The 20262-nt window shown below is 35.5% G+C and overlaps 1 protein-coding gene and 1 long non-coding RNA gene across 2 annotated transcripts in view; both read left to right on the top strand.

The window, feature by feature from the left end:
* Positions 1 to 15047: 15047 nt before the first annotated feature.
* On the top strand, positions 15048 to 15679 carry LOC132168500 (uncharacterized). The gene is made up of 3 exons (XR_009438877.1): positions 15048 to 15116; positions 15195 to 15345; positions 15423 to 15679. It is a non-coding gene; the product is annotated as an uncharacterized LOC132168500 (long non-coding RNA).
* A 1671-nt stretch (positions 15680 to 17350) lies between these two features.
* The window catches only part of LOC132170442 (cellulose synthase A catalytic subunit 8 [UDP-forming]-like), an 8233-nt gene continuing 5321 nt past the window's right edge, over positions 17351 to 20262 (top strand). Inside the window, exons 1-5 of the mRNA XM_059581433.1 lie at positions 17351 to 17601; positions 18162 to 18238; positions 18359 to 18410; positions 18504 to 18657; positions 18793 to 19059. Coding sequence (XP_059437416.1) covers positions 17424 to 17601; positions 18162 to 18238; positions 18359 to 18410; positions 18504 to 18657; positions 18793 to 19059 — 728 coding nt within the window. The 5' untranslated portion in view covers positions 17351 to 17423. The remainder of the gene's footprint in view (positions 17602 to 18161; positions 18239 to 18358; positions 18411 to 18503; positions 18658 to 18792; positions 19060 to 20262) is intronic.

A 20262-nucleotide genomic window follows, 5' to 3' on the forward strand; every position in this document is an offset into this window, starting at 1 on the left:
ATATCTGTTACGATATAAAGATTCAATCCCGTCGGCACATCATAGACCAATTAATTAATTCCAGTAAATACTGAAGCTCCCGCCGGATAAATCCCCCTCATGCCCGCCAGTAATTTCTCACTCCTCTTTGACCCACTGATAAATTGCCTCCAGCCATCTACCCCACCAGTAAATGTACGATCGATAAAGAGCACTAGCTACTAGTAACTTTACCTAAATCTCATTTCTTTCTTTATTTTTTCTTTTTTCTTTTTTTCTTTTTTTTGATGAATCATTTCTTTCTTTAAAAGTAAGAAAAACTCTTAAAAAATTACGTACATAAATTTTCTCCAAATCAGTTTGGAAGAAATATCCTCCAACTCATATAAAATAGTATCAAGTATCTATAAACATTTAAAACATTAGTCTAAGTTAGTAAACTACTATTAATGACCTTAAGAATTTAATATGCGTTTTAAATGCTTATAAACACTTGACACCATTTTAAATGAGTTGGAAGATATTTCTTCCAAACTGGTTTCGGAGAAATTTTTGTCCAAAAATTACTTACTTGGTATTTCCTAAACTTGCAAGCTAGGGAACACCATGGGAAACGAAAAATGTTACCTTAGATTTAGGATAGAATTTTTGGTTTCCTTAACATTATTTTAAGGAGAGTGAGGTGTTCTCCAGATCCTAAATTGATATTATTTTCTAAAAATCGAATGAGAGAAATAAAGGACCGGTGGGGCCAGTTTCTTTTTTGCTTTTCTAGAAAATAATATTTATCTAGGGCCAGGACAACACAAGAAAACACCTAGCATCTCCCTTAGTTTAATATAAAAATACTTTCTCTTTCCTCTATCATTTTATTTAAAAGAGAAATGCTATTGTTCCTCCTACAGTTCTCTTGGCCGGTGTTTTTATAATCCTATGTGGATATTGTTTTTTAAAAAAGTTTTTTTTAAAAAAAAAAAAAAAAATTATTCTTACTTTCTAAAAAAATTTTTAGAAAATAATATCTATGTAGGATCAAAAGAATATGAGAAGAACAACATAAGGAACCATAACATTTTTCTATTTAAAATAATATTTAAATATTTTCTTTTTGTTCTCTTTTTTTTTTTTCGCTAACATTTAATTTAAAGAATACTTAAATTAAATGTTTGGTAGGGGATTATTCTTAGGAATAGTTATTGTCGTGAGAATAACTAATCCCTTAGAGCATTATTAAAAGCCTCACCAAAACTATTTTTTAGTTAAAATGGTGAGGCAATTTGGAGAAAATGCCATAAAACCCTCCCCCTGCAGCCTCACTACCTCGATAAAAAAAAAATAATAATAAAAAAAATAAATAAAAAAAAAAGTGATAGTGTGTACTCTTTTTTTTTTTTTTTACATATCCACCGAAGGGGGGGGAGAAATTCTAACTAGTGACCTCCACTTCATAAGTGTGGTCTACAGCTGATTGTGCTACCCCTTGGCAACGTGATAATGAGTACTGTTCATTCACCAATTGAATAAAAAATGCTATTAAAATCAGTTTTCTCTCTCCCCTTAAATGCAAATCTTTGAAAAACACAAAGATTCAAAAATATAAAAGTTAGAGAAATAATAAAAAAAATATTTGAAACATAATATTTAAATAGAATAGTGAAAGTAAATTGTTAAAATGATATGGTTGTTGGAAGTACTTTAAAAAAGTAAATAGTTAAAATAGAGAAAAATGAATTTTTAGCTATTTTGGTGAGTAAAATTTAGTGAGGCTACTAATAATGCTCTTACAAAGAAGAATAGCTATTCCTAAAAGAATATACTACATTTTCCATAAAAAAAAAAAAAAAAAAAAAAAAAAATTATAAAAATGGAAAACCACCCCTGTGGCCTTGCAGGATGGCTAAGGCCACCCCCGAATCCCTTGGGGGTGGCCGTGACCACCCCAGACAACTTTGGGGGTGGTCGTGGCCACTCCTGCGAGTCATCGGGGGTGGCCGCGACCACCCCTCGACCGCTCTGTGGGTGGCCGACCACTCACCCAATGGGTAGTCGGCCACCCATGGTATTTAATTTTTAGATTTTTTAGATTTTTTTTTTTTTTTTTTTTACTTTTAAAAATTAAGTTGAAAAAAAGAAAGAAATAGCCATGGTTTTTTAGTAATCTTGATTTAATTTCACTTAAATCATTTGTGTTGTTACTAAACTAAAGAATAAAAATAACTATTCAATTACACTCTCTTCTATTCTTAATAATAACTATTCATTTCCTAATGAAACTTTCATTCTACAAACTAAACAAGACCTTAAGATAAACATTAAGTAAGCTCTCTAATTTGTTCCTCATATTGTTAGGTAGCAATAGTAAAAGAATTTATATATGACCCACTTTTCGATCCGAAAAATATCACATATATTTATACATGTGGCACGTTCTTATTCCACCAATGATTGATGGCTTGTCAATTCAACTTTTGTCTAGAATATCACATATATTTATACATGTGGCACGTTCTTATGCCACGAATGATTGATGACTTGTCAATTCAACTTTTGTCTAGAATATAAAATCCAAGAACTTCTTCTTTTGTCTACCCCTGATGTGGACTTAATTTGGGGCTAAAATTTCAAGGATTACCCCGGGCGATGTTTAAGAGAAAATAAATGTTACAGTTTTTTTTAAAAAAAAAAAATATGCTCCTCAAATGATGTGTCATAATTTTACATAATCTATTATTTTGAAAAATGTATTACTATCTCATAAGATTGTGACACATTTAGAAAGTAATTCTAATTTTTTTTTTTTTTTAAGCGTACAATTTCTCTTAGAAAAACCTGACAACATCTACCTTTGTGACACAATTCTTGCAAGCATCAGAATAAGATAAGAGATGAGGTGGAAAAATGAGGACGATCATCCCTTCTCTACCACTACTTTCCAACAGCATCTATGCCTAGAACAAAAAGCGTCAAAGGTCCAACGGCATCTATGCCATGGAAACTTCGATGCCAAAGTCAGTTTCTAAGAGAAAGATCATGCTTCGGGGCACAATAATTCATTATGCTCAAAGGGACTAATTGAGCTCTAATCCATAATTTCTGATAGGAGAGAATATGTTTTTGTACCTTGTGTAAGGGCTTATTTATAGGCTGAAGAGTAGAAGTAAATTTGAACTAATTCTCTTGAAGGGTTATCTCCTGAAGAGTTGAGATAGAACTGAACAGCTCTCATGTGGAGATAAACTTGAATAGTTATCCTGTAGAGATAAGCTTTAATAGCTCGCCTTGCTCGAGTTGAACTAAGATTTTTGGGAGCTTGAGTTGGAATTGAGCTCCTATTCCCCTGTAGACTTGGAATAGAACTTCTTGATTCCCCTATAGCCCCAATTAGAATGTACCTCCTACTAATTAATTAAATAGCCCTTACTTATTTAATTAATATCTTCATGGGCCTATCATTGGTCATTCGGCCCAGAATTTGGTAGGCTTGTAGTGTGAATTTATTCCCAACAGGTGTGGACAAGACCTAGGTAGCCAACAAAAATGTGGACAATTATTCAACCACACAATTATTGTACTAGAAAGCATTAACTCCTTTCATATGAACAATACACGTCTGAATTTTACCAATAATACTCCCACGCGAAAAAAATAGTAGTTATCTCGGTAGAGGATACACATGACTTGGTAGAAAGTTGATCGTAAATGGTATAGAGCTCTCCCCTGAAGTCACAACAATGGCAAGCTGCAAGCAAGCCTATGATCATAAATCACTTTATATTAAAAATGTCATAAAAGAGACCACAGTGAAGCTCTGTGTAGGACAACAAACAAAATGAAATATAGATTACTGATTATTGAAAAAAGAAAATCTTAGAAGCATAGAAAGAACAAAACAGAGCATGCGAAAGAATTAGTTAATAGCAGCTCACCATCAATAGATTACTCTTTCTTATCTTACATACGTGTATATATGTTAGTTTAGTTTGTTATATCAGCTAGTTAGTTATGTAAGTTGAAACTGTTATGTTGTTAGTCTATACTTTGTTATTTGAGTTGTAAAACAGAATATATAAACTCATGTATTGCTTTGTATTTTGGCAAGTTAATGAGAACAGATTTATCTCCAATTTCTTTCTTTCTTTCTTCCTTTACAATTTGATATGGTATCAGAGCTTTTCACTTTGTGAAAGTTCAGTTCATCAATGTCGATCCCAGTTTCCTCGATTCCTGAAGCCATTCCCATTTCTTCTTCCCATTCATTACCTTTCTCTCTCAATGATAATCCCTCCAGTCATTACTATCTGCATAATGGTGATAATCCAGGGTTGTTGTTGGTTCCTCAACCATTAAATGGTGAGAATTATAACACTTGGAGCCGATGCATGACCATGGCTCTCTCTGCGAAGAACAAGTTGCAGTTTGTTGATGAAACTCTTCCTCACTCATCCACTCTGAATGAATTTGAGTTTAGAGCCTGGAAGAGGTGCAATGATACAATATCTTCATGGATTGTTAACACTGTATCGAAGGACATTGCTACCAGTATAATCTACATCAACAATTGCCAGGATATGTGGTTGAGTCTGAATGAAAGATTCTCATAGAAAAACAGACCACAAGCCTTCCAACTTCAGAAAGCTATCTCTAGCTTATCGCAGGATAGCATGTCTGTAAGCTCTTACTTTACTCGTCTCAAATCCCTTTGTGATGAATTTAGCAACTATAAGTCTTTTTCTCCATGTACTTGTGTTCCTGCGTGTTCTTGTGGTAGCTTGAAATCTGTCCAAACATTTTTTGATCAACAGTACGTTTTCCAATTTTTAATGGGGCTCAATGAGTCTTGCTCACATCAGAGGTCAAATCCTCTTGATGGATCCACTTCCTCCAATTAATAAAGTGTTTCCACTAGTTGTTCAAGAAGAAAGTCAAAGACAAATCTTCATAAGATCCATGACTTCATACCCTACATCCTTGATAACCAAATTTGTCCCCACACAGCAAAATAGGTTTCCTAGGTAGATGACTCGAAAGGATAAACCAGTCTGTACTCATTGTGGTATTTCTGGACATACCATTGATAAATGCTACAAGCTACATGGCTTCCCTCTTGGATTCAAATTCACAAAGAGGCCTTATTTTTCCCCAAACTCAAGTGTAAACTATGCTGCTCAGACTCATGGAGAAAATTTTTCTCCTACTCCACAAGTTCCTCAGCTGCCAATTACAATAGAACAGTGTCAAAGGCTTCTGGAATTCTTGCAAACAAATCCTCATCAAGCTTCCGCCAATCAAGTAGGTTCTTTACCTACTACTCCAGACCACCTTTTCTCTTAGGTTTTAGGTAACACTCATGTTCTCAATATTAAGCACTCTGTTTTTCATTCAAACCTCAACTTATCTAAACTCAAACCAAATCCGACAGATACTCCTTGGATCATTGATACAGGAGCTACTGATCACATGGTTAATTGTGTTTTTTTGTTTACAACAATTACATCTACTATATCCACATCTGTCAAACTACCTAATGGTGACTTAGTTTCTGTCACACACATAGGCACGGTTAGAATTTCAGATCATTTCATCTTAACCAATGTCTTATGTGTACCATCTTTTTCATGCAGTCTCATTTCTGTAACAAAGCTCATCAAACATCTTGGTTGCTGCCTCATTTTTATTAACTCTTATTGTTTCATACAGAATCTGATCACTTGGAAAATGATTGGAGTGGGTGAGGAAAAAGAAGGTTTGTTCCATTTGATACAACCTGCAAGCAAACTTTCTGCAAACCATGGTGTTAATTATGCTATTCTCGAAACTCCTTCAACAGACCTATGGCATTTTAGGCTAGGTCATTTGTCTAATTCTAGAATAAACATGTTGCACAATTTAGTTCCTTTCATTTCTGTTGATTCAAATAAAGTCTGTAATATTTGCCCTTTGGCAAAACAGAAAAAGCTTCCTTTTCCTATTAGTAATAAAACTTCAAAGGCTCCTTTTGATCTCATTCATGTTGACATTTGGGGTCCCTTTTCTCAGCAATCCACAAATGGATCGCATTATTTTCTTACTATTATGGATGACTTTAGTAGATATACTTGGGTTCATCTTATGCATTCTTTCTTTAAACTTGTAGCAACTCAGTTTAATCTCAAGATAAAAATCTTGAGATCCGATAATGGTGCAGAATTTCACATGGAAAATTTTTTATTTTCTCAAGGAACTCTACATCAACTCAGTTGTGTAGAGACACCTCAACAAAATTCCATTGTTGAAAGAAAACACCAACATTTACTCAATGTTGCTAGGGCTTTAAGGTTTCAATCTCATTTGCCTCTCTCTTTTTGGGCAGACTGTGTCTTAACAGCAGCTCATCTGATCAATAGGATTCCATCCCCTTTGCTGTCTAATAAATCTCCATTTGAATTGTTGTTTTCTGAGCTTCCTTCTTAATTATTCTCATCTAAAGGTCTTTGGTTGTCTAGCTTTTGCCTCCACCTTATCTCGAGATAGACACAAATTTCATCCTAGAGCTACTGCATGTGTTTTTCTAGGTTACCCTCATGGTATGAAAGGATATAAACTTTTAAACATTCATACCAATTCTGTTTTTGTATCTAGAAATGTGGTCTTTCATGAACATGTTTTTCCTTTTGCATCAAAAGAATTTTCTTTCCATTCAGATGTTCATTCAAATGATGCAATCAATAATTCTCCTTGGTTCAATAATCTTCCCTATATTAGTGATGATACTTGTCACCATTCATCTCCTATTGCAGAAGATCAGTTGCATGATGATCACTCCACTCATGACATAGTTTCTCATGATTCTCATGATCATCATTTATCTTCTCCTAACATTAATTATCAATCAGATTCTATAGCAGAATCATCTATCATCCCAACCAAAACCCTTAGAAAATCAAACCGCACCAGGCAATGTAACATCCCCAGCCCGTTAAGGCTGAGTTTGCCACTTTTCTTCTTTTACAACAAAAGTTCTTGCAAAGATCTATAAGGTCTATCAGAGTACTTGATTTTAAAGGATACGAAAAATGTATAAAACATTATTCAAGAGATTTTATTACAAGCGAAATTAGAAAACATTAAACTTTAGTTGCGGAATATCATATCATTACACTAACTTATATGAAAAGACTTTGAAAATTAATAATTATTCCCACCCCATTCCGGCCTCCTATTCCAGCATCCTTTCTACCTGAAAACAAGAAATAAAACTGAATGAGCCCAAAGGGGGCCCAGCAAGTAAAATCCACAACCATAAATAGTTTTACTCCTTGTTCTCAGTTTTGAAAATCGTTTTCACAAATAAATATACATCCAGCCATAATAATATATGTACGTACGGTTGCATCTCCCGTAACATATACATACTATTACATCTAGTAATAGATCATCGTTGTAAATCATCTTTATAAATCATCATCATAATGCATCATTATAAATAATCTTTGTAAATCATCTTAGCATATCTTCATTGAAAATATAGTATCATTTTCTCATAATAAGGCCCATGTACACTATTACCCCTGTGCACGAGGGTTGCGGGTCCTTGTGACCATGGCACTGAACTGTGGCCACAGCCATGCCCGACCGTCAATTAACTCTTTCTTGGTGCACTCAACGGTCTAGTTGATGGAATACCACCTTCTGGCATAGCCTCCTTCAGTGGTTTCGCCTCCATCCGAGTATCGGTACCGAACTCTCATCTTATCTTATCTTGGGGCCAAAAATACTCTCCTCCATACATGTGCCCTCATTTCATAAACATTTATCTCATCTCTTGTACTTTTCTTTGTACTTCTTTTGATGCATCTTAGGGCAACATGTAGGAGGGTTTATCATCATTTTTCTTTCTTATAATCATCATCATTTCTCAACTTTCTTTTCTTAAAATGGAAACTTTTCCAAATATAAACTTGTTGTGCTTAAAAAGCCTTTAAAGAAATATAAACTTTCTAAATAATTCTTTTAGAAATCCTTCATGCATGCAACATAACTTCATAATACGTAAATAAAATAATCATTTACAATTTACTAAAGAATGAATAAATAGCATGACATGAAGTAACTTTAGAAGGGGTAGTGAATTTACTTACCTCTAGACTGAAGCTAAAAGTGGTATGAAGGAATCCAGTTGCTCCAATATAACTAACACCACTAGTATATCTTTTGAAACTAATTTCTAAAGTCCGCTATCTCTTGTGTTCTTTCTTTCTTGTAGCGCTTGGTCTCGCCCTTTCTCTCTCTGTTCTGAGTAAACACTCTTAGAAAGAAGAAAGACCGAGTAAAAAGCGGAAGAAGGAAGAATATATGCAAGAGATGGGAGAGGAGATGAGTGGTGAAAATTGTGAAGGAGAAGAGCTCTATTTATAGGAGAAAATCAAACACTATTCTACCTTCAATTTACAATTATACCCTCATTTTACTATTTCACCAACCCTATACTATTCCACCAACCCTATACTATTCCACCAACCCTATACTATTCTACCTTCAATTTACAATTATACCCTCATTCTATCTTCAATTTACAATTATACCCTCATTTTACTATTTCACCAACCCTATACTATTTCACCAACCCTATACTATTCTACCTTCAATTTACAATTATACCCTCATTCTATCTTCAATTTACAATTATACCCTCATTTTACTATTTCACCAACCCTATACTATTTCACCAACCCTATACTATTCTACCTTCAATTTACAATTATACCCTCATTCTATCTTCAATTTACAATTATACCCTCATTTTACTATTTCACCAACCCTATACTATTTCACCAATTACCATTCTCTAATTACCACTCTCATAAATTTTCCAAGAATTAAAATCCTTAGCTACAATGGATATTAAAATAACATCATTATCAAAATAATCTATTTAAATAGCTTTGAAAATTCTGGGACACTACAGGCAAGCTCCTAGTTACTTGCAGAATTGTCATTGCCAACTTGCTTCTTCCAATTCCACTTCATCTGATTCTATTGTTGGATTTTTTGATGACACTATAATTGATAATGTTAATGCAGGTATCCCATATTCCCTTTCTTCTGTTTTGAACTATGACCATCTTTCCCCTTCCCATAAAGCATTCAGTTTATCTCTTATTTCCCACAAAGAACCAAAATTTTTTCATCAAGCTGCCAAGTTACCTGAATGGCGTGAAGCTATACAAGCAGAACTTGATGCTTTGCAAGCAAACAACACATGGGTGTTAACCTCTCTACCCCCCGGTAAGAAAGCTATTGGTTGCAAGTGGGTGTATAAAACAAAGCTCAAGGCTGATGGCAGTATAGAGAGACACAAGGCTAGGTTAGTGGCAAAAGGGTATACTCAGAGTGAGGGTTTAGATTATCATGAAACATTTTCCCCTGTTGCCAAACTTACTACTGTTAGATGTCTTTTAGCTATTGCAGCAGCTAACAATTGGTTTCTTCACCAATTGGATGTCAACAATGCCTTTCTCCATGGAGATCTTGATGAAGAGGTGTATTTGACTGTTCCACCTGGTTTTTCCATCAAGGGGAAGTCACAGGTGTGTAAATTGACAAAGTCTCTATATGGATTGAAGCAGGCCTCTTGCCAGTGGTTTTCTAAATTCTCCAATACACTGGTTGCTCAAGGCTTCATTCAGTCTAAAGCTGATTATAGTCTTTTCACCAGAACTGAGGGTTCAGTTTTCATTGCCCTTTTCGTTTATGTAGATGATATTGTCTTGGCTAGTAACAACTCTGCAGCCATCAACCAGTTTACTTCTTCTCTCAATGAGAAATTTAAACTTAAAGACTTGGGGAAGTTGAAGTTTTTTCTTGGCTTAGAGGTAGCTAGATCAGACAAAGGAATCTCTTTATCTCAAAGGAAGTATGCGTTAGAGATCCTTGAAGATTCTGGTTTATTGGCTTCTAAACTATCTAAATTCCCTATGGAACAGAACCTCAAAATTTCTAAGGATGCTGGTTCCTTGTTGGCAGATCCAACTAGCTACAGACGTCTCATTGGCAGATTGATTTATCTCACAATCACACGTCCTGATTTAGCTTATGTGGTTCATACTCTCAGTTAGTTCATGGATCAACCTCGGCAGCCTCATTTAGATGCTGCTCAAAGGGTGTTAAGGTACCTAAAGGCTTCTCCTGGTCAAGGGTTATTCTTTCCTTCTTCATCAGATCTTCAGATAAAAGTTTTTTGTGATGTTAATTGGGCTGGCTGCTTGGACACTTGAAGGTCCATCACTAGTTATTGTATTTTTATTGGTGATGCCTTAGTCTCATGGAAGTCCAAGAAACAACAGACGGTCTCCAGATCATCTGATGAGTCTGAGTATAGGGCTATGGCATCCACTTGCTGTGAGGTTACCTGGCTATTCAGCTTGCTCAAGGATTTACAAATCCTTCATCCACAGCCTACAGCTCTTTTCTGTGACAGCAAGGTTGCAATATGAATTGCAGCCAATCCAGTATACCATGAACGCACCAAGCACATAGAAATAGACTGTCACCTTGTCAGGGAAAAGATTCAACAAGGTGTTATACATACTTTGCATGTTTCTTCTGCTGCCAACTTAGCTGATATATTTACCAAACCTTTTGGTTTTGCACAATTTAGTGCTTTGCTGTCCAAGATGAACATACTCAATATTTTTCATCTTGAGGGGGAGTAACAGCAGCTCATCATCAACAGATTACTCTTTCTTATCTTACATACTTGTATATAAGTTAGTTTAGTTTGTTATACCAGCTAGTTAGTAATGTAAGTTGAAACTGTTATGTTGTTAGTCTATACTTTGTTATTTGAGTTGTAAAACAGAGTATATAAACTCATGTATTGCTTTGTATTTTGGCAAGTTAATGAGAACAGATTTATCTCCAATTTCTTTCTCTATTCCTTTACAATTTGATATTAGTTGCTTTCCATGGATCTTGACGGAAGCGCTCAGGACATATTTCCATTTATTCTCGTAGATTGGTTCCTCTGCTGATAATTCTATACACCAATCTTAACAACAGATTAATTCTATCTAAACTAACACGCGTTGTAATTAGTTTAGTTAGTTAAACAGTTACTTTGTTAATTAAATTGGTTAAACTGTTGAACAATTTTGTAACTAACTTTTCTTTCTCATACTTTGTTTTAGAGTATTTATATTGTAAGCAAGATTACATTCAAAGCTAATGAGAACAATTCATATTTTCTCCCATTTCATTTCTTCCTTTACGATTTGTTATGGAATCAAAGTTCTTTACTATTCTGTGAAGATTCATCAATGGAGATTCCCGTAGCTATTCCAATTTCTTCTTCTTATTGATCCACCTTCAATTTTCTCACCAATAATACCTCCCGTCATTTCTACTTGCACAATGGAGATAATCCAAGCACTCTTATTGGTTCTTCAACCATTAACTGGTGAGAACTACAACACCTGGAATTGATCCATGTGTATGGCTCTCTCTGCCAAGAACAAGCTGCAATTCATCGATGGATTTCTTCCTAAGCCTTCCAATCAGAACGGACCTAAGTTCACAGCTTGGTTGAGATGCAATGACACAATATTCTCATGGATTGTCAATACACTCTTGTTTCAGTTTTTTATTTTATTTTTCATATATTTATTTAATTATAACTTTCTTTATTGGTCATAATCTAATTAGTGCTAACATAGTATTAAACGATTTTTGTCAAAAAATTAAATGAAAGTTGGATGCAGAGACATATTTATTATTTGGGTTAAATACCTTATTCACCTAGTTTAACTTCTTTATTTTTTGCCACATAAAGTTTACTTTTTATCACAGAGGTACCTCTAGTTTGCATACGGAGATAGTACCTCCCTCTAAATTTCGTCCAAAATTTGGTGGAACGCCATGTCAGCACCAATCACAAATTGACACGTGTACATATAATTAATTTTAAAAAATAATAATTTTTTTAAAATTAAAAACATTAAAAATATATATTTAAAAAAAAAAAAAAAAAAGCTACTGCCACCACCTTGGCCATTTGCAGGGTGGCTTGCCACCCCCTTTGGCCATGGAGGTGGCTTGGCCACCCCCATCTGGCCGATTTAGGGTGGCGACACCCCCAGGAGCCTCCGACTGCGCTGGGTAGCTCACACCCCAAACCAGCCAGATGGATGTGGCCAAGCCACCCTCATGGCCGAGGGGGGTGGCCGAAACCACCAGCAAACCCATTGGGGGTGGTTTCGGCCACCCCTTTGTCTCCTTGGGGGTGGCCCCCCATGGCTAAAGGGTCGGGGGGTGGCCAACCATCCCCAGTAGCCACCCCAAACTCTTTTTTTTTTTTTTTTTAATAATTAAATATAATTTTTTAATGTTTTTAATTTTAAATCAATTATATAGATACGTGTCAATTTATGATTGATGTTGAGGTGGGGTTCTGTCAAATTGTGAACAGAATTTAGACGGATGTACCATTTTCGTCTTTATACAAATCAGAGATACCTCCTGTAATAAAAAGTAAACCTTAAGGGGCAAAAAATAAAGAAAACAGTAAAGTAAAGTGTAATGCTACACACACCCACTCTCTATACCCATTTTCACACTCGTATGGATGGATTTTAAAGAAAGCAAATTATTTTCCCATTTCCCCTCTCTCATATTGAATAAAAATAAAAAATAAAAAAGTTTTTTTTTTGTTTTTTTCAAGAATCATTAATACTGAATGCGCGCGGTTTCAATGGGAAGGTATTTCTAGTTTTTTTTTTTTTTTTTTTCTAACGTGTGTTTGTTGCGGAGTACTCTCAATGATGATATACAAGCTGTGGTTACTGTGGAAGCAACTAAAGCATGAAAAGGCTAGTAAATTTCGTTCAGTTTTATGTTAAAGTAATGATTAAGTGATTAAATTTACTTCTTCTTATTTGTTTAAGCTTTTGGGATAACTGGTAATTTAACATAGTATCAGTGCCAAAGGTCATGGGATCGAACCTTGATTCCATCAAATCACCCCTCATTTAAAATTAAATATTCCACGTGTTGGGTCTTTAAACTTTTGGAATAACTGGTAATTTAACAGTTTATGATGATGGCAACGATATTTATGATAGCAGCAATCTCAAATTGGTGCTAAAAGATTTGGAAGTGTATCATTGCATAAAATCTAGAAAAAGGATTATACTGTCAATTCTGCATCTGGTAACAATTCACTTGTTTATGACTATATGTAACTTGGTACTATTATGGATTGAGCAATTGGCTTTGGCATTGAGAAAAATATGCTAACCACAGTACCTTGATCTGTATATCAATAGAATCTTTGCTACAGTTGTGAGTCATCTTCAGCCAGGGTGAGTCATGGTAGAAGAACAATTCACATGCAACATACATGTTGTGTTTTTGCTACTTGTCCCAAAATCTAACTAAAAAATATGATCTAAACCATGAATAATCAATTTTGAGTACTAATTTATGCTTTGTGTATGTTGGCAGTTATTACTGGAGGTCTTGATGCGAAACATGTTATGTGGGACTTCTCCAAAGGGTGCCCACGGCAGCTATTCTTCTAAAACACATTTCGACCTTTTTCACTAAATTGGGGTCACTTTGGGTGGCTTGGATTAATAAGAATCTGATTAGGGGAAGGGATTCTGGCTACTAAAAATTCCTCAAAACTCCACTTGGAGTTAGAGGATGATCCTTAAGCTTAGGGAGACTGCAAAGCACTTAAAGAAATTCATGGTTGGGGATGGCAGGAAAACTTTCCTTTGGTTGGACTCTTGACACTTGGATGGTGTCCTTTTTTACCTCTATGGCTATCGTGTAATATATGATACTAGGAGTAAAACTGATGCCATGTTGTTTAGTGTCATTCGGGGAGGTGATTGGCATTGGTTGCCAGCAAGGTCTCAGAATTTGGTTGCTATTCAAAGCAAACTCCCGGATGTTAAAATGGGATCCCATGATACTCCTCTATGGTTGCCTTCCAAATCAAATAGGTATTCAAGTAAAGATACTTGGGAAGCTATTAGGGTGAAACAAACTAGAGTGGAATGGGATAAGTTGATTTGGTTTTCCATGACCATCTCAAAGCATGATTTTGTCTTATGGTTGGTAGTCCAAGACTGTATTTCAACTGGAGATAGATCATTAAAGTAGGGCGCTAAAGGTGAAACAAAATGTTTGTTTTTGTAGGAGTTGCATTGAATGTAGAGATCACTTGTTTTTTTATTGTAGTTTTAGTAGAAGGCTGTGGCGGGGAGTGATGCTGAGATGTTTTCTGATTTCCTGGGATGAGATCCTTTGTGAAGGGTTGAAGGAGTGGAAAGGCAAGAGCTTGAAGGCTTTTGTTTGCAAGTTTGCGTGGGGCTCTTCTGTGTTTAACCTTTAGAGGTAAAGAAATGACTTAAAATTTGGAAACCAAGCTCTTTCTAAGGATAGAATTTTGCAGAGAATCTGTTGGGAAGTCAGGACCCGTATTATGGGCAAGGGGAAATTTAAGTTGAATGAAGAAAATGTGGCTATTTGCAATAATTGGAGCATTTCTCCTACCATTCTGGTTTGTGACATTTGATTGGGTTGCGCTATAGTCCTGCAGAAGGTTATTTCTGCTTTGCTGCTGGTGCTGTTTGCTTAGGGAGCAGAGTTACTGATATCTGCATCTTGCATTCTGTTTTGTGGCTTGTGGTCGTTAATGGAATTGGGTTGATTAGTTCTAGTATTGCAGATGATTTTATGCAGTGCTTTTGCTGGTGTTGGTTCTCTTTCTGCATCAGTTGTTTTGGTGGATTTCAGAGCTTTAGTTGCTGAGTTGGTTTGCTGTTGTATAGATTTGCTGTTCCTTTGTTTGTGTGTATTGTAGTACTACTTGTCTTGTATAGTGGATTGTTGTAGACTTTCATCTCAGAAGATTGAGATTGAGGGTTGTATTTGGGGATTTACTGATTATAATTGTTGGCTGATGGCCTCTTGGTTTCTAGCTTTTGGCTAGAGAGAGTTGTATTCTTTGTTTGTGTTTACAAATATTTAATTCATCCAAAAAAAAAAAAAGACGGTAGTCCAAATGCTGATGTAGTAAACCTAGATCAAAATAGAAAACAGAGGTTGCATTTGGATTACTCATTGGGTGGGCATACTGCTGTTGTCTCTTGTGTGTAAGTAATTTACTTGTATGCACTGAAATGAAACTAAATTTGATTTATTCTAACTACTAACTAGTATTTACTGTTCAGGGCATTTTCATTGTTTGGGGAAAGAGGGAAATTCATAATATCAGGAGGGAACGATAAATCTGTGAAGGTCTGGGACTGGTCCACCTATCTTGATGCAAGGGAAGCTAATGGCAACACTGAGCCACCTTTGAACATCAATCTCAGCAAAAAAGTAAGTTCTTCTTGGATTCAGTTTCTTGTCTGTTTGTATGGAGTTTCTAATCTTGTATGCTTACTACTCCTTGGCAGGTCAATTGGCTGTGTACCACTCCTACTGAATCAGAAAACCTTGTTGTTTGTGATACAACAAAAGTGGTAAAGGTCTACTCCATATCATAGGCAAAAGCTACACATTGTTGACTGTGGACAAATATTCCCTACTTTTGAGCACAAACCCCCAATTTTCTGGCATAGTGGAAGATTGTCCAAAGTTTGCTTAGTCTGTTTACTAGAAGACCACACTTCATTCTGTGATTCCCATTTTGTTTGGGATCCAAAGGAAACTTGGCAGGGGTCTTACCAATCAACTTGATTAAATAGCCTGTTGCAACTGCCTGTTTGATGGCACGTTAGACATTAGTGCGGAAAATGATCCTCTCTACTCATGGTCAGAATTGGAACGCCTTTTAAAATGCTTAAATGGAGAGGATTCTTGCCCCATCAGTGGTCGGTGAACACCTTGATAAAGCACCTTGTCCTTTATCAGTGTCTAATTATTCTTATTTGAAGTTAATAGGCCTCAAGTTTGTGACATGTCTCTGGGTTATGAATTCTACCAAACATCCCTCAATTTAGTGCCACAAAATAGAATATAATTCTAGTCCCAGAGAAATGAAGAACAAGATTTACTTGAGAAGATTTAATGAATTCAAGTGTAATCAGATTGAATTTGGGGTTTTTTTTACTATGTGCCAATGTGCATTCTACTTGCGATGTACAACTCAGGCGGACAATATGAAGAAAAGCACATCAGAAGTTGGTGAGCAGGTGAGAGGCTCTTAACTCTAGAACAATTTCCACTTTGCTCATGGCTCTTTCAAAGCAATATAGGGGGCTAGAAAAGAAAAATAAAAAGAAGAAAGAGGAAACAAAGGTATAATTAGTGGGAGGCGGAGCTTTGTCAATTAACTTTCCTAACTTGAATATAAACACAATTTACCATTTGAAGGACCCATATTGCTTAAATGAAAAGAAAAGAAAAAAGGGAAGGGGACCAAAAAAAAAAACCCTTTTGCTGAGGATTTTGAAAAGAATTGTTTTCCAACAAGACAAGTGCTTGCCAATTTATAGTAGGCTGTCAATTCGTGTTGGCGTGTTGGGTTTGTATCGGGTCGACTCACCAGTCAACTTAAACATAACCCATTTAATTAAATCCTTCAACACTGACATGTCCATTTAAATAAGTGGGTGACACAACACAACTTGCATAATTTGTTTAATAAACAAGTCATGTTGGGTTGACTTTAATAAACAGGTTCCGACTCGTTTATATAAAAACTATTTTTTAAAATTTTAGCACGCATGAATTAAGCGAGACAGGTTAATTTGGGTTGACTTGAATTGATCCAAACCCGATTATACAAAACCCGAACCCATTAATTTCATGTTGGATTCATATCAAGTTAGCAAATCATGTAAGAAATTACCGACCCTACTTGCCACCATAACCTAACAGGATCGGCTGTGACCATTCAAATGTGATGTGTGCATCTTTAACTAGATTTGAATACCCATGTAAATTCCACAACTAGAGCAGCACGCAATGTTTCAGTTTCAGGTTCTCCTCACCTGCAATCAGCATCCTGACCAACTGTGCCAGCCTGAACTTCCTTAGACTTGACTTCATGGTTGGTTAGTTAAAGACGTACACACCCCAACCGAAATCTTCCTTAGACTGCCCGCAAAATTTCAAAATCTTTTTTTTTTTTTTTTTTTTTTTTCTTTAGACCAACAAAATAGACGTTGCATCTCACCTCTCTTGCTCTCTCTCTCTCTCTCTGTCTCTCTGCAGAACAATGACACCAACACACCAACCTCCTGCAGACCCGTCCAACCACCACCCTGCAAATCCCCTTCCCAACGGTACAAAAATGCCTGCACCACCTTCCCATGAGGACCAGAGTACCCTACATGGGGTTGAGGTTATTCATATAAAACCCATCAAAGAAAACGAAGATTTAGAAGCAGAGAAGGACACCTTGCAGGAACCAAGGTGTTGGGTCTGTAAGGAAAAGGATAAGTGTAACCAATATGATGGAATCCGGTGTTCCTCTTTGCAACTCTTGTGGTGAGCAAGTGGGGGTTGGCGCCAATGGGGAGGTATTTGTGGCTTGCCATGAGTGCAATTTCTCCATTTGCAAGGCTTGTGTTGATTATGAGATCAAGGAAGGGCGGAAGGCATGCTTGCGGTGTGCTGCTCCGTACGATGGTATCTCTCGAACTCTATGTGTTTGTTAAATTACCATTTGTCTCAAAAGCTTAAGCAGATGAGAAGAGTAAATTATATAACTTTAACTGTCACCCTCATGTGTGATTGAAATGGGAAGTAAATGGCTCTATACCATGTTAAATCATAACTTATCTCAAAAGTTTAAGTTAGGTGAACGATAATTGATAAATTACCACTTATTCTAAAAGTTTTAATTGATAAGAAAAATTAAATTTAATCATTTGATCAAGTCTTTAACAAGTTCTTGGTCAAGTTCGGCTTTGCTAGATAAATGTTGGTGTTTGAAGGGTTAAACTCTTGCATTTCACAGGCTGAAAATGAGGGAAATGCAAGGAAAAAGAAAAAAGAAAAAGAACTTCTAATAAACATGGCTTCTTTTCTTGATTTTTAAGCTTTTATTTTTCCTTTCTTCTATGTCTGTTCAGAAAATTATATTGAGTTGGACATATGAGAAGTCATAGACGATTTCTAGATTGCTATGTGAACTTTCCAATATAAAGTCTTCTGATTGCTAATCTTGTGAGCCTCTTGATTTATAGACAACTCTGTCGATGATGCTGAACTGACGGTATCAGGCAACCGATCCACAATGGCAGCTCAGCTTAGTAATCCTCAAGTAAGGATGTCACTCTATTTCTATGTTTTTCATAAAAAATTTGAGGAAAAAAAAAACCTTTGTCCCTGTCATGTTGATTAAAAATTCAAACTATAAAAACATTCATGTTGGTTGATACAGGATGTTGGAGTTCATGCTAGACATGTGAGTAGTGTGTCTACTGTTGATAGTGGTAAGTAATATTGATATCTTGTGTCATTTTGATCCTTTTCTTCAATTTTGCTTGATAGTTTTGGTGATTATGTTTACTGGTGTTTTCTTGAAGAGCTAAATGATGAATCCGGGAATCCAATCTGGAAAAACAGAGTGGAGAGTTGGAAGGATAAGAAGAACAAGAAGAAAAAGGCTCCAACCAAGGCTGAGATTAAGGCTCAAAGGGAGGACCAAATTCCACCAGATCAGCAGATGGAAGGGAAGCAGTAAGTGTGAAGGGATCAGATATGACCAAATTAATTCCCTGCATGATGTTTTGACCAATTCCCATGGGATCTCTATCTTTGCTTTGTCTTAGAAAAGTTGTGTACATTTGTGAGATGTGGTGATTGCTTTTGCAGGTCTGCAGAGGCTTCCCAGGCACTTTCTAGTGTTATTCCAATTCCATCCAGCAAACTCACACCATACAGATGTGTTATAATTATGCGACTCGTAATTTTGTGCCTCTTTTTCCATTACCGAATAACACATCCTGTTGATAGTGCTTTTGGTCTGTGGCTCACTTCTGTGATATGTGAGATCTGGTTTGCTGTTTCTTGGGTGTTGGATCAGTTCCCCAAATGGGCTCCAATCGAAAGGATCACATACACCGACGAGCTCTCTGCAAGGTACACATCCAAAGCGTTAACCGATAAATCATCATTTATCTCACTTGTTTTAGCTAATACAAAATGATAAATTTAATTATTTATTTTACTTGTTGAGCTTCACCTATTCAAAGAGAGTTATAGTCTACAAGTGAAGAAAAGTACTAAAGTATTAATTAAATGATTAAATTTACATCTTCCTATTAACTTAATCTTTTAAAATACGTGATGATTTAACATTAATTAGTGCAACAAGCTTACTTGTATATACCGAGTTGGTTTTATTAATGTCAGCATCCTCTCTGAAACACATTTTTTTTCTCAGTAACTTGACATTATGGCCTTGATCTCCCATATAGTATAATATAGGGAATCTCTTGTATAAATTTCCTATTTTTGAAAGAAATTTGGAAAGTAAAATACAAATAACGTAACTATACAATTTTTTGTTGGCAAAGAATATCAATGAACAAGATATATTTTGTTTATTGTTTTTATTTTTCATGTCATTGAGTAATGCTATAAGGAGGATTAAAGTCTTTTTGAGTCCGCTCAAATGAGATGTGGTCATCTAAAATGTGATGTGACTTTTAAAATTACCAGTTGATTAAATTCAATAATATTTATCTTAAATTTAATGGTGATTTTAAAAAGTACATCACATTTGGAATAATCATAGTCCTCTTTATAGCATTAATTCATGTTATTATTAGAAAGGAGCCAAACAAAATTTAATCATACAGAATTTGAAATTTTCATCGTTAAATTCTTCTAGGAGGAGAGTATTTTCCAAAGAATGAGAATGCTTATATTTAAGGGTTAAATACCTTTCAGCTCCTTATAATTTAACAACTTTATTTTTTGCCCCATCAGTTTCAATTCGTATCACAAATGATACCTAAGTAATGGCAAAAAAAAGATGGTACCTACGTCTAAATTCCGTCCAAAATTTAACGAAAAGCCATGTCAGCAACATTAAAAAATCGACACGTGTCCATATATAAATTAAAAATACAAAATAAAAATTTTACAATTAAAAATATTATAAAATAAATTTTTTTTTAAAAAATAAAACTGGGGAAATGGGTGGCTCGAGCCACCCTTTGGCCCCAAGCGCCAACCCTAAATTTATTATTTTTTTTTTTTTCAATTGGCTTTTGGGGGTGGCTCACCCCAAGGGCCAAAAAGGTGCTCGAGCCACCCCTTTCCCTAGTTTTTTTTTTT

This window comes from Corylus avellana, chromosome ca2, assembly GCF_901000735.1.
Source record: "Corylus avellana chromosome ca2, CavTom2PMs-1.0".
NCBI lineage: Eukaryota > Viridiplantae > Streptophyta > Magnoliopsida > Fagales > Betulaceae > Corylus > Corylus avellana.